Source organism: Diprion similis, chromosome 3, assembly GCF_021155765.1.
Source record: "Diprion similis isolate iyDipSimi1 chromosome 3, iyDipSimi1.1, whole genome shotgun sequence".
In the NCBI taxonomy this organism is placed as follows: Eukaryota; Metazoa; Arthropoda; class Insecta; order Hymenoptera; family Diprionidae; genus Diprion; species Diprion similis.
The window spans coordinates 14,652,354-14,665,860 of record NC_060107.1 but is presented as its reverse complement, the minus strand read 5'-3'; the positions used below and the strand labels follow the sequence as shown (position 1 = coordinate 14,665,860).

Here is a 13,507-nt window from a genome sequence, read left to right as displayed (position 1 = left end):
GTTTTCAATCCGAAACTTAAAAAGATTTTACATTTGGTGTTTCTGCACATTTTCTGACGCTGCGGCGTTATAAGAAACTGAGATTGATTTTGGAGAGAAGATGAGAATTTTTGGAAAACAATTCATAATTAATTTTTTCGATATGTAGTCATAAAAATGTAGATAATTTTGTAAAGGAATATCTTCGATGCAAATAGAACAACGAAAAATTTTCCGAAAGTTTAAAAAAATATCAAGCTATTCCAATAAATTTTCGGAAATTAATTTTCTACAGAATATTCCAGAGATTTTTATTTTTCAATTGAGAAATTTGAAGTAATTTCTGAATGATTCTAAAAATAATTCTCATCATGAAAGTCTTATTCTCAGGTACACAACAGACGTATTTCCCTCTTTTTTCTTTTCCTGGAAGATAAAAATTAGGCGAATGTTTGATTTCATTGGTCAGAACAAGATTGAAGTATGAAGTACGACTTATTAAGTCTGTCGGTAAGGCAGAATGATCTGTATTCCCTTAATCCTGTCAAACTACATACGTGTTTACCACATAGTTTCACCTCCAACTTTCATCGGCTTGTACGCAAACAGAGAAATCTCAACGCATACGGAAACAGCTTACATTTATGCATCTTTCAGATATCGGCTAATTACTGTTTGAAAAGTTCAATATTCGAAAGATTAATCATGCTTCAGCAATATTTCCGATGAGATCACGAGTTTTTTTCTTTTACTGTTGCAACTGAAATTAATTACACCACCGTCAAAATCATGTATAAAATTCGATAATTTCTCGGAAATAGTTCTCTGGTGCCGTGAGTGGATCGGGCGAAAATTTAAGATTTTTCGATCGTTGGCGGAAGAATCTGGAACACATCCAGGTCCATAGGGCCGAACGCGAGTATAAGTGGCGCCACGAACGGCCAAATTTGTCCCTATCAATGGGACTTGCACTACGCTGACGGGCGGTCCCATCGACATATAGTCATCATTTTTCCGAAAAAACAAATATTCGTACCCAGAGTACCTTCTTTCTATATAAGAAAGGGGATTCTTAATTTTTACGCTATCAGTTGTCATAACAGTTCGAGATAAAGCTTATGATTGCTTACGATCGACTGAGTCATTGGCGTAGACAGGAGAAAATGTCCGCCGGTTTTGAACCACGGGACTATAAATATTGCAGTTTTCGATAATAACCGACTTGTCGGTGTTTTTAAAATTTCATACCACCGTCGGTAAGTGAGAGTGACGGTCTTACCTGTCGTTGGTCAACGCAGCGATGCTGAACTGGAGGCTTATGTTTGCCCCTATCCTCTTTGATGTTTGCTAGATGATGCATATCTCGGCAATGGAAACTATAACATTTACGATATATTGAAATTGCGTCTTACTCACTGCGTTCTTTGATAAATTCCACAAAAAATTCGGGGGCGATTCATATTCTGTGAAACTTCGCTTTCTCATACCCTGCGTAGCGGGCAATTAATCCCTCATCCGATGAATATTTGTATATCAGTAGCTTGAAATTTAATTAAAAGTATGGGGTATACATATGAGACAATGTTGATGAAAAACTTTGTTTCATTTTGTAGTGTTTAATTTTGGCATTGAAACTATAATAATTCGAGATCGAATCTCTATGTTATTTCGTAATAAAAATTTAAACGAATAAACATTATAATTTTTATACAGAATGTTTCGTTCTTATAATTATCTCACCCAACTATATGTATATACTACCCTAATTAATTCAACTATAATTTAAACATTTTATAATTTCTTTTTCCCCTGAAATCCAATCTTGAGCTGCGAAACTCTACGCTATGCGATACAGAATTGGAATTTTAATATTCTAGAGTTGCGGGCTTCTTTCTCATATTACGAATAAATTTTTTCTTCTTTGTTTAGTGAACCATTGATGCTGTGTGAATTTAATACAAGTATCAGTAGTTTCTCCAATTTACTGTTACAAGCCGCGTGCTTAACATAGATTTAGTAAATTTTGCATCTCTTCGTTGTTTACCGCTTTTATGGAATTCAGTAAATAGTATCATTTAAAAAAAAAATTTTTTTTATTGTGAATCGATTGGCAAAATGTCAATTGTGATTGAAAATTGGTGTAAATAATGAATAACTTCATTATATAATTGATTATGTAGATCATATCATAATGCGTTTTGTTCAAATAACAAAAACGTTCGACTGTTTACGAATCAAATCCGTGAAAGTAATTCGATTTATTACTTGTTTTTTTTTTTTTTTGTTTTTCAATATTTTTTGAATGTTTTTACTTATTTTATTTAGCAAGCCTTACAAAAGGTAATAATTATATGTAATACATATACTTGACTTCAATATTTCGGTGTAATTCTGATAAATTATTACCTACTATACAACATTCATTCCATGTTTCGTAACTAAACACTATATATGTATATGTATATATGGGTGTAATTGCATGTATACGGATAATTTTTTTTTGTTTTTTTTTTTATACAAAAGTTCGAAACGTTTTACGATATTACAGACGCATCAAAGCTGATTGTTTATGTGATACTTTAGTTTTTGTAAAGTTAGTGTCGTTAAAAAATTGCAGTACTTGAATTATACACGCTATTGCATTTTTTTTCTCATACAGTTTATATAGCTTAGTTTTATTTATTCTATTATTTACAATTCGTGTTTATATGTTCGAGATAATTGAAATTACAATATTATAACATAATTTTTGAATTCGTGTTTTATTTACTCTGTAAATATTCAATACTTGGATTTCGCAGAATCATTCTTTCTAATACGCAATCAATTAAGCTTTTTCTGCAAGTAATATTTGATAAAACGCAATATATAAGACCGACAAATTTGTCATCCCATTTCATAGGACTTAAAAATAATAATAATCACCACACCCAAAAAACACTCCTATATATGAAGTAATTGTAATATGCTTACAAACTACGATTTGAATTTAATTCATATAATATATGTATATAGGTGTATATACATATACCAGGAATTCTGTTCAGAATTTATATATAAAAATATGTTTACTGTGCAGATAAATTTCCTGTATTTATTCTTAATTTTTTATCACACACACACACGCGCGCATATATACACACATATATATATATATATATATGTGTATATACATGTATGTATGTATGTATGTAGGTATGTATATTTATAATGTGCGATAATATTATATGTATGTATAGTGTATGTATATAATTTTTCTGATGTGTCACATTGTTTTCGGTAGATAATATATACGCAGCATTTGTTCATCTGCACATTCATATTAGGTTTTGCAACAAAATAAAGTAATAATAATAACAATAGTAATTAAAATAATAATAATAGCAACAGTAATGATAATAATGACAGTAAAGTTACATCTTTCTGACGCATTTAAAATTGCATACATGTAGTGAGATTTAGCGATAATCATGCAATAAAAAATGGTGCAGTAAGCAGGGTCGATGTACTGATATTTGAATGGGCTTAATTTGGCTCATATGCTGCGGTTACTCGATCACATCTCTTTGCAGGTATCCAAACGTTGTATATTTGTCGTTTTTTTTTTATACATAACATGCATAGTCCAACCACGTTTATTTGTACATTATAGTTTATAACCATACGCTGGTGGTAGAAATGTCTCTTTATACCCAACCAATTATTTATAGATTCACACAACATCAAAAATAGATTGTTACACAAGTGTTTTTGTTTGTTTGTTTGTTTTTTTTTCGTTTTTGTTTTTTATAGTTTTTTTTTTTTTTTTTCTTCAATTACACACCAGTAAACTTATATACTATGTATAATATTATATTTTAGTACTAAATACTTACGTATTACATAAATTTTTTTTGTCCAATCTGAATAATGTATCTAATTTTTTATGGACGATGCACATTCAATATCATGTATCCACAGTATTTTCGCATGCCTGATATTTACTCCTAGATCTATTTGCTAATTCACTCGTCGTCTAGTTTGGAGAATACCTAATCTCGGTGTTCAAAGTGCTCGTATCTGTTAGGTATACCTTCAAAACCAATAGAATAAATTTATAGACATGTTATCTTGCATGTGTATCGTCGATATTTATATATAAACTATAAACTGTGTATTATGTATAATAGTCATAAAATTAAATGGGTGATGTACCGTTGAACCTACTTTTATGCTCGACTACGCGGCTTTTTACGTGCCGATGGTTCACTAGTAGTCGACGCCGATGCGATGCCAATAGTACTGGATCCGGCTCGTTTCGGACGACCCAATGTATTTAACGAAGATATGGTCCCAGCAACGTTTGAAACTGTAGCTTCAAATAGAGAAAGTTATAAGAAATTATTTATTATTACCTGAATTTCAATTATATTATACAATTTTGAATATTATTTTTTTTTTAATCTTACTTCAAACTCTATGTAATGTATGTATTTGGCTATTCCATGCCAAATGAACCAATTGAAGATCACCACTAATTGTTTGCAAAATTAATTACATGACATTTCCGGGTTTTCCAGGACCCAAAATGCAGTTTTTCCACGACATTTGCCGTTCACTATTTGATGTACACACTTTATTACCCCTACATTTGATTCTCTTTGAAAAGGAATCGATGTAAATCAAAATTTAACACGATCTAAATTCTTTGCCAATTCCACGTTTTTCATAAGCCTTTTCAAATTCTCTGACATATTCAGGCTTTCCATGTTTCCTAGGTGAGTGGCCGGTCTACAATTTTTACCTCCACCATATTCAATTTTGCAAACAATTATTGGGACGATAAGTCTTTTTGAAAATTTGTAACAGGCAGAATTTTGAAAAATAATGAACATTTGTAACTTAAAAGTAATTTCATAAAAAAATTTTCTAAAGCAAATACGAATTTTTAGAGATGCATTGTTGCTGAAAACAATTTCAAAAAAACTGTAAACAGTAAAGTGAAAATTCGTTGATTTGACACAGAATGCCCCAATATAATAATTATTTTCAATATCTTTTAACTTACTGCAGGACTTGGGCTGCTTCCTAGGCAATGTATTCAAGTTATTAATTTCGGATTTAGCTGCAATTTTTTTCGTTTCCGGTTTTTTGTCATCAAGTCTCTTTTTATTGGCACTTAAGGCGGCGGTCGCAACGGTCGTTGGTAATGCGGTCCGCGAACTGCGAGTTGCCGCGCGCTCCGCTCTGTTGTTTGACCCTCCTTTACTAACCGTTTTAGCAACGGCTGTGACTTTTGGGACCGTTAATTTTTTCGCTGCTATAGGTTGTTTTGCAGGCACTTTTTCGTCTTCTTCGTCTTCGGGATTATCTTCGGTATCTGTAGACTCTGCTTTGGATGAATACTTTGTTCGACGTTTTAATTTGCTTCCTTTTTTCGTTGTTTTTAGCTGCGATTCGTCTCTGAAGAGAGACAGATCCACTGAAATAAAAATTCAAAGTTCAACATAATATCATAACTGCTATTCCAGTTACACACCAGTTAATCACTCCATCGATACATTCATATGTAAGGGTCGATAATTTTCCTGAAATGTTATTTTGGTCAAAAGTGGATTATACCAGGATTTAGGATTCGGGCAGACGAATCTTGAACACACTTAGGCCTGTGGGGTTCACTTTTCTGTTCTTGGCAATGGAGGGGTGAAGGATTTTAGCAATATTGCCGTTTTCGGTCATTACTGAGGTGATTGTCTCAAATGTTAACTCACATCCGTCTGGGTGCTCCTCCGTGACTCGGGGCTTCTCGGAAAGACCTGCCTCAACATCTATGGCTCGCTTCAATATATTCTCCGTTCGTAATAGTTCCATTTTCGTTAATTGATATTTATTCTTATCTACTTTATTCAAATTCAAGTTTGTTAATATACAATCGAATTCTGCAACATAATATAAGACAGATTATACTTTAAACAGGTTCTAATAATTAAGGATGGATTGCTGTATTGTCTGAATCGAATATTGGGAAAACAGTAGAAACCGTTTAAAAAATCGCCAGCAGTGACATTTAGCTCTTGATAGTGAACAATCCCTATCATGTCACAAAACACCCAAAATCAAACAGTAACAACTCATTAAATCTTGTTTCTTCAAACGTGCCATGAAAAACTCATGAAGTACCATTTTTCTCACTAATTTTCAATAAAAGTCATCGACCATTTCATTTGTTATTCTTTATGGTAAGTATAACGTACTACTGAAATCATTTTTGAAAAGAAGGAAATCAAATGTTACATTACCTGTAAAATCATAAAAATCTGGAGAGTAAATCTCTCCATTATTTTTGTCTTGCGATAACCAACGAATGCGAATCCGCCGGCTCGACTTATAGATGTTTTGCATCGCTTGACAAACATAGAAGCTACCTTCAGCGTTCCTAACAGCCAAAAACTCATTTCTGAAACAGAAAAACAAACTCAAGTTATTATCATTAATCTTAACCACAGTATTATAACATTAGGAATGCATCAATTTACTTATAAAACACAATAAGCTTGTCGTCTGCAGCTTTCGAACTAGGAGATTTGTTGAGCGTTTTAACAATCAGGGCCAATTCCGGTAGTGGACTTTGATAAGGCTGAGTTCTGATGCGATTTCTCTTAGGTTTTCCATGAGCATCCGAGGCTAGTGCAGAACTATTGAGGTCTTTAAGTTCCCGAGGTTTCCTTTTCCGATTTCTGTGAAGTGTCTCAAGCTGTAAATCTGCTTTTGGTGGGCTGTGGGTAACAACCGGAAGTTCTGGTGTTGCCTTAGAAGCTTGTGGTGCAACTACGCTACTCGACCGCTGATGGCTCTCTGTGCCACCTTCCACGGTCGTTTTTGATTGTACAGGCGGGTTACTACTCGGTGTGTCTTCGAGCTCTTTCGAACCATTCCGCAAACTCGTCTTCGTCTCTTCAACCTTGACCGGTGGACTCTCTTGTTCACCTGAAATAAGACAATTGCATTTTTAAAGATGAATTGGTTAAACCGTCCAAGTAAAAATTTAGGAAATGCAATAAAAACTGGAGCAATATTATTTGCGCCAATGGTGGTGAACATGATTAAAATAATATACCTAATATGTTACAGAAATAATTCCGAGTACATTCGAATAACGTAAGCTAGGATATAAAAATTTAAGTAAAACTGTTGTGATTGGTTTGTTCAAAATAATTAAACTTTGACGTTTTTTATCAGAATTTAATATTTTTGGGCTGACTTTGCTCACTGATCATATCCCTACGAATTGACTCAAATTCAATCAATCCAGAAATTTTACATTACAATAGAGATGTAACACACCAATCTAATTGTTGATGAACATGTGTTGTACTGTTCTCATACAAATCTATTTTTCTACACTCCGTAGATAAATATTTGTAAAACTTTTGTTCAGTCAATCTCTGGAAATCTGTACAGTTAAACGAAATTAGCCTAATAACATTACAATTGGATTAAAAATACCAAAATTGAATAATTTTGAACGTTTTAGTGATAAAACTTTTTTTCAAAGGGTTGATACCTTAGCTCAAGTTATTGGAATTTGCTCAGATTGATTTCTATTACATAGCAGGCATGTTGTTTCGTGTATGTTCGTTATTATTGATGTAAATAACATGACTCGAGATTTTTTCAAACAGTTCTTTCTTTTAAGCTTTTGACTCAGACGGTTCAGGTCATCCGTCCTTAATTTTTTGTTACACCAATGCAAACGATAAAAAAAAACAAAGCTCATGATCTACGCACTTGGCATGTCGCTGGACGTTACCGCAGATTCAGGAATAGGGTCTGGACACGGTTGTGGTGCATTTTCGGTGTTAAGATTATTGTTCTGCTGGTTTGCTTCGCTCTGCTTTTTGACCGAGTCACTTTCGTCAGAATTCACAGGTTTCTGTGGCTCTGTGCCGTTTGGAATAGTTTTTTCTGCCTCTGACTGCTCCTTTTCGGTTACGCGAAGAGGCAGAGTAGGTTGAGGCGAAGGTTTATGATCCTGAACCAAGCTCAGTGGCTGGCTTGGCGGGGGCTGCAGGTTCGCGTAGCTTAACGTGGCCGCTGGCAGCGGCTTCACCAGATTCGCTTCAGGCCCAGTGTTAGTACTGGTTACCACTTTTTGCGCCATCATGTTCATCGGGATGATGGAATGTGTTGACGATGGCGTTGCCTGCATCGATGCTCCCTGCATCGAGGATTTTACTGCCGAAGCACTCATCTTTTCTATTGCACTTTATACTTTCTCCTGTAACACTGTGCAAAAATATAACTGTATAATGTTTTATTCCGGTAAAACGACGGGTTGCTTTATTATAGCGGATGACGTACAGTGATTCAAAATTGGAAGTAGAATGAGTATGAAATATGCTTTTAGCCTGAATTATAAAATTTATAATAACTACGATACATTGTTTTGATAACAATGTGGAAATTTTAAACAATGAATGCAATAACGACTTATTTTTAAAAAATTCGATTTCCCTATGCATCTTCTGAGAGCTTTGAAGTGAGTTGAATCTAAGATTCCGGGCATGGAGAAAGTTTAATAGGAAAAAAGACGTTTGAAGCCGATTGTGTAATGTGGTAAAGATCAAAGAAGAGCGTGTCGCATAGCGGGGTTCAATATACGGGGGCTGGATTAACCGATTGGTTGTTGGTTCTTAATGCAAAAGAATGCAGAAGCGGCGGAGAGTCAAGCTTGTGCCGTAAATATAAACATGGAGCTGAGAAAATGGAGTTAAGAGTGCATAACAGAAGGAAATAGCGCCTCGCGCCGACATCCGGGAATCTTAAAGGTTGCAGAGTTTGCTTACCGTGCTGTCAGCACAGCAGTAACGGCCGCTTTCCTCGTTATCTACAGTCTTTACGTTCGTGTTTGCATACAACTGCCCATTATAATACAGTTATTATCATTATAAATTGGCGGTGCTGATGATGAGCGGTTACTATTATTGTTTGACACAGCCCAAAACCGTCCAGCACAGTTGAATCATATTAACACTTGCACATTACGCGTTCGGCGTTGTTTCGCGGGAATAACAATTATAATCCGTTTTGGTGCGATGAAGAACTATCATAATTATTATTTCACACCACACGAGAAAACGATGGGAAAGAAAAAAATACACACGCACACATGCGCCCGGTAGTACCTCGAACACAAAACACACACGATCACGTATATAATTATAAACTATATGCGGAGCTTTAGATGGCGTCGGTTGCATTCAAGGTCGATGAATTTATATACGTGTACGTTAAAAATCATCGCCTGCCCGCCTGCTGTGCCAGAGTTTACGTAAGATTTCTTGGTCGCCGATATTATGGCATCTCACGTTTGGTAGCTGTTAATGCGAATACTGATATGATATGCTAGACGACGCCAGAGTTGCCATGTAGCGGTGTAGGCGGCGCGTTCCCGTTAGGATAGGTTCAGAGCTCCATAATAATAGTTATGCTTGATCTCCACGCAATGTTTGAACCATGGCTATTTCGGCCCGAGCGTTTACTTTCATTGGCCCCTATCTAATCGACTCTTATACCGAAGCCGTCTTTCCCTCGAGGCCGCCAATCTCGTCCTGTATTTCAGGAGAAATTCCCTACGTCCACTTTCTCTTCGCTCATTCAACATTTCCCCCACTCTAGGTTCCGGTAGGAATTCCGATTCGAACGTTAACCGTTCAAATAAGCATAACATTCGGGAGATGGCCAATCAGGAAGAGAAGAAGAAGAACAGTTCAAATCTTTGGGCAATCATGATCGCTACGTCATTCGATCTTCGGCAGCGCGAGGAACGCTACGCGCTCGCAAGTCTGAAGCTACTCAGTTTCTTTGATTTGCCGATTTCGCATACTTTTAGAGTGTTCGAAAATATTTCACACGTATGAATTCATCGTCACGTTGAAGATTTTCCGAATAATCGAAAACATGATTTGAAAAAAAAATACTTCAAATTACGAAAGTTGTAGGGCTTCGAAAAATTCCGCGTGACTTGTATTGTATTACAACAAACTATTACAAGCTAATATTGTAATACGTTCATCATATAACATTAACTTTACTACCTAATATTTATATACTTTTAAAACTTCCTGCAATTTCGGTTCATCAGAAAATGGCGGCCAAGATAGAGGCAATTGACTGGACTATGCTTAGACTATGAACTGTTCGAGAGTGATGAGACACCGCTTAAAAGTATTCTCATCAAAAAGAGTAACATTTTACTCGGCTGACAATTACTGACTATACATCCTCTTGTAATAAGTTATTCTTAAAGTAATATAATCCTATCTGTCTATCTTTATCACTGATCTCTGTCTACCTTCGCTTTGGTCTTACATTCTCTCGACCAATCAGAATTCATCAACTCGTTATGTTAAACTTCACTGCTGAAGCTACTCCGTGGCTGTAGCATTCCTATCGTTTCAGTTGGTTTCAGCCATAGAGATTATATATATCTCTATGGTTTGAGCAACGTCTTAACTCGCAGTCCGCACACCACGTGTATTCACCAACCTTACCCGAATCGACGAACAAGAACCCAGTCATGTGCGTTTGATGGCAATGCTGTCAGACCCAGTGGCTTGTTAATCTGCTTAATAATTTTCAAATATAAACGAAATAAGACCAGACGAGTCGAAGGAAAATGGATAAGAATCATCGACTGTATTTGAGGAATCTTTCCTCAAGTGTGACTAAAGATGTCATAGAGGAACGGTTCAAAAATTATGGAACCGTTACAAACGTTGAGATAAAAGAAAAGGCCAATGCTTTAGGAACTGATGGAAAATTTGCTTTTGTCAATATCGTTACTTCTGACAGAAAGTTGAATGATTGTGCGTATATTTTCTTGTATACTATTATATGAACAATACTTCACACCATGTACTAACATGAAGCGTAAGATGAAATGTGACTGATTTGTTGCAGGTTTTCAAGACCTTAAAAATCTCACTATCGACGGTTGCCAAATTCGCATGGAAATGGCCAAGGAGAGTTTTTTAGCTCGACTACAGAGAGAAAGGGAAGCCAGCAAAGCGGTTTCCCCACAAAATGCTCAGGTTCCAAAACTTGTTATTGAACCTGTTAACATCGCACCGTTAGGTAAGGCTATTATTCACTATTAATCATTGTTAGTTTAACTTCTCGAATAGACACAAATATTTGTAGCGCAATTATAGATCCCTATCAAATTGCCTAATTTATTGTTGAAATATATTGTATTATTATTCTTTAAAAATGAAGAAAGAATCATACTAATATTAAATTAATCCCCTAGAGATAGATTTGACGTATTATAATCAGTATTAATAATATTGAAATAGCAAAGCCAGAGATTGTTCGTCGCCCTAGCAGAAAGTTCTTCAACATTGACGACCAAGAAGTTACCAACTTGGACATTATCCACGAAATGATTCCAGAAAAAGTTGTAGATAGTCAACCAAAAAAAATTGTGCAACACGACTATGTAGTGGAAAAAAAAATAAACGTGTCGGATGAAAAACGTTTAAAATCCCTAAAAGAAAGAAAAATGGCTTTTAAAACTAAAGAAAATCTTATTCGACAAGCGCTGAATTCTGTGGTAATTAACATTCTGAATCGTTATTTTTTAATCTACTACTTACTAACAGTAAATAAAATAATTGAAAAATGTTAATAGGATCAAAAATCAGTTAGTAGAAAAAAAATTTTCTCTGACGATCTGGAGAGTTTTGATGAAACCAGTGTAGAAATGAAAAAAAAGAAACGTTTATTCAACGATGATGATGACGATGAAGGAGGTGGTGAAATTTTGGAAAACGGTGAATTTAAAATTCCAAAAAATATCAACAAAAAGGTTTGACAGACATGAGTATAATAAAGACAACTTTGTATATATTGTGCATCTCTATTATTGTGCAAAATTTTTCAGCTTCAAACCCTGCAACAAAATTATGGAAACGACAAACGATTTACTCTAGATAATCGTTTCATTGAGGCCGAGGATAATGTTGAAGTAAACAATCCTGACTCTTTGTCCGGGCTTGATCAAGAAAGAGATTGGCAATTAGATATTTTGCAAAGTGTTTTAGGGAAGCCAATGAGAAGTTCAAGAATTGATAAGTCTGTTGACAAAAGGTACAAAAATTGGTGTCAAGATATGCTTTCAAGCATCGCCCGAAACTGTGAAAAATATTTCATATGAATAGAGCTTTCAGAAATATTATAACTGAATAAATTTTAGTTATTCAGATGAATATTTTCACTTGCATATCAACTATTAGAAAAATTAAATTATACTTATCAGCTGTCGTACTTGACTATAAGAATAGTTTTTCATCCTATATTTTATTTGTGATTAACTTGGCGGGAAAAAAAAAAAGTTGAACCGTCGGTTTACGTTTCATATGATTAAGCTGAAACAAAAAGCTGACACCGTTTGACTCGCCATTTTGCTCAGTAACAGCCACACTTTGTATCTCAGTAGTATCCTCTTATTTATGGGTAGAAAGAACCTCTATAACTGAAATTACTCAAATATTTCAGAAAGAAGAGTATGATCAGATATGACCCAATGAAAAATGAGCACGATGAGTGTAAAATTCCAATTGTAAAAAGTCATAATCCCAAGAAAATGAAAAAAGTGGACAAAATTCTGAACGAGAATGTTGACGATGAACAGAAACAGCCTGAATTGACTAAAGATACTTTTTATAATGTGTCTGAAAATTTTGCAGACGCACTGAAGCAAGATGAACAGTTTAGCTTGCTGAAAACTTTCCGTGCGGTAAAATCAGGCACAGGTGCGTGGATAAAGTTGTCGGAATGAGATTTATTTGTGTTGACACTAGAATTAAGAACTCGTTTCATGTCCAGATGATCCTGTAGATGAAGAAATAAACGAAGAACAGGGACACAGGTTCAATTTTAGCACAAAAGATCCATTCAAGTATGATTCATCGGCTGACGAAGGCGACGATTATGAGGATGAGACTAACAATAAAAGCATTGAAAAAAGTGAAGCGAAAAGTAACTGGAACGAGAGATTATTTTTTAGCGACAATGACGTTCGCTTTGAGGGTGAGTAACATTCTTCATGAAACATTGGAGAGTTATTGAAAATCTGTGTTCCTTTTGTCCATGATCATATTCCATTTATTTCAGATGCACGAAAATTTTTCGGTAAACAATCTGAAAAAAATATTGACTTTTCAACTCTTCGAAGAGAACTAAAACAGATCGTACGATCAAAGATACAAAATAATCTCCGGAAGAAAGCTACGTGGAAGAAAAAAAAGATTAACAAGTCGTAACCGTTGCATTTTATGTTTAAAATATAAACAAAATTGAAATAAAAATTTATGTACTAACAAAATTAATGTTGTTAATCATAAAACTATGAATTCAGATTCTGTAGAGAAAAATCTTCGAGTTATTCAGAGATATTCTCTGTGGGTTTATAAGTTTCAAACTTATGAACGTTTCAGCCGGATTTAATAAATATCAACGCACAGACAATACCGCGCAAGATATTCGT

At 34.8% G+C, this 13,507-nt stretch overlaps 3 protein-coding genes across 3 annotated transcripts in view; 2 read left to right on the top strand and 1 right to left on the bottom strand.

The window, feature by feature from the left end:
* Nucleotides 1-3,947: 3,947 nt before the first annotated feature.
* Nucleotides 3,948-9,481, bottom strand: LOC124404742. The gene is made up of 7 exons (XM_046879077.1): nt 8,805-9,481; nt 7,747-8,244; nt 6,495-6,945; nt 6,258-6,415; nt 5,730-5,897; nt 5,027-5,440; nt 3,948-4,333 (listed from the first exon to the last, which is right to left on the bottom strand). Exons 2-7 carry the CDS (start codon nt 8,207-8,209, stop codon nt 4,188-4,190), a joined length of 1,800 nt encoding a protein of 599 aa, XP_046735033.1. The 5' UTR covers nt 8,210-8,244; nt 8,805-9,481; the 3' UTR covers nt 3,948-4,187.
* The window catches only part of LOC124404741, a 29,043-nt gene continuing 24,259 nt past the window's right edge, over nt 8,724-13,507 (top strand). Inside the window, exon 1 of the mRNA XM_046879075.1 lies at nt 8,724-8,734. The gene's annotated coding sequence lies outside the window, so the exon portion shown is untranslated. The remainder of the gene's footprint in view (nt 8,735-13,507) is intronic.
* LOC124404743 (nucleolar protein 8) lies at nt 10,581-13,431 on the top strand. The gene is made up of 8 exons (XM_046879078.1): nt 10,581-10,826; nt 10,921-11,094; nt 11,316-11,572; nt 11,651-11,827; nt 11,903-12,108; nt 12,517-12,773; nt 12,847-13,050; nt 13,135-13,431. The coding sequence occupies exons 1-8, from the start codon at nt 10,637-10,639 to the stop codon at nt 13,281-13,283; spliced, it is 1,614 nt and encodes a 537-aa protein (XP_046735034.1). The 5' UTR covers nt 10,581-10,636; the 3' UTR covers nt 13,284-13,431.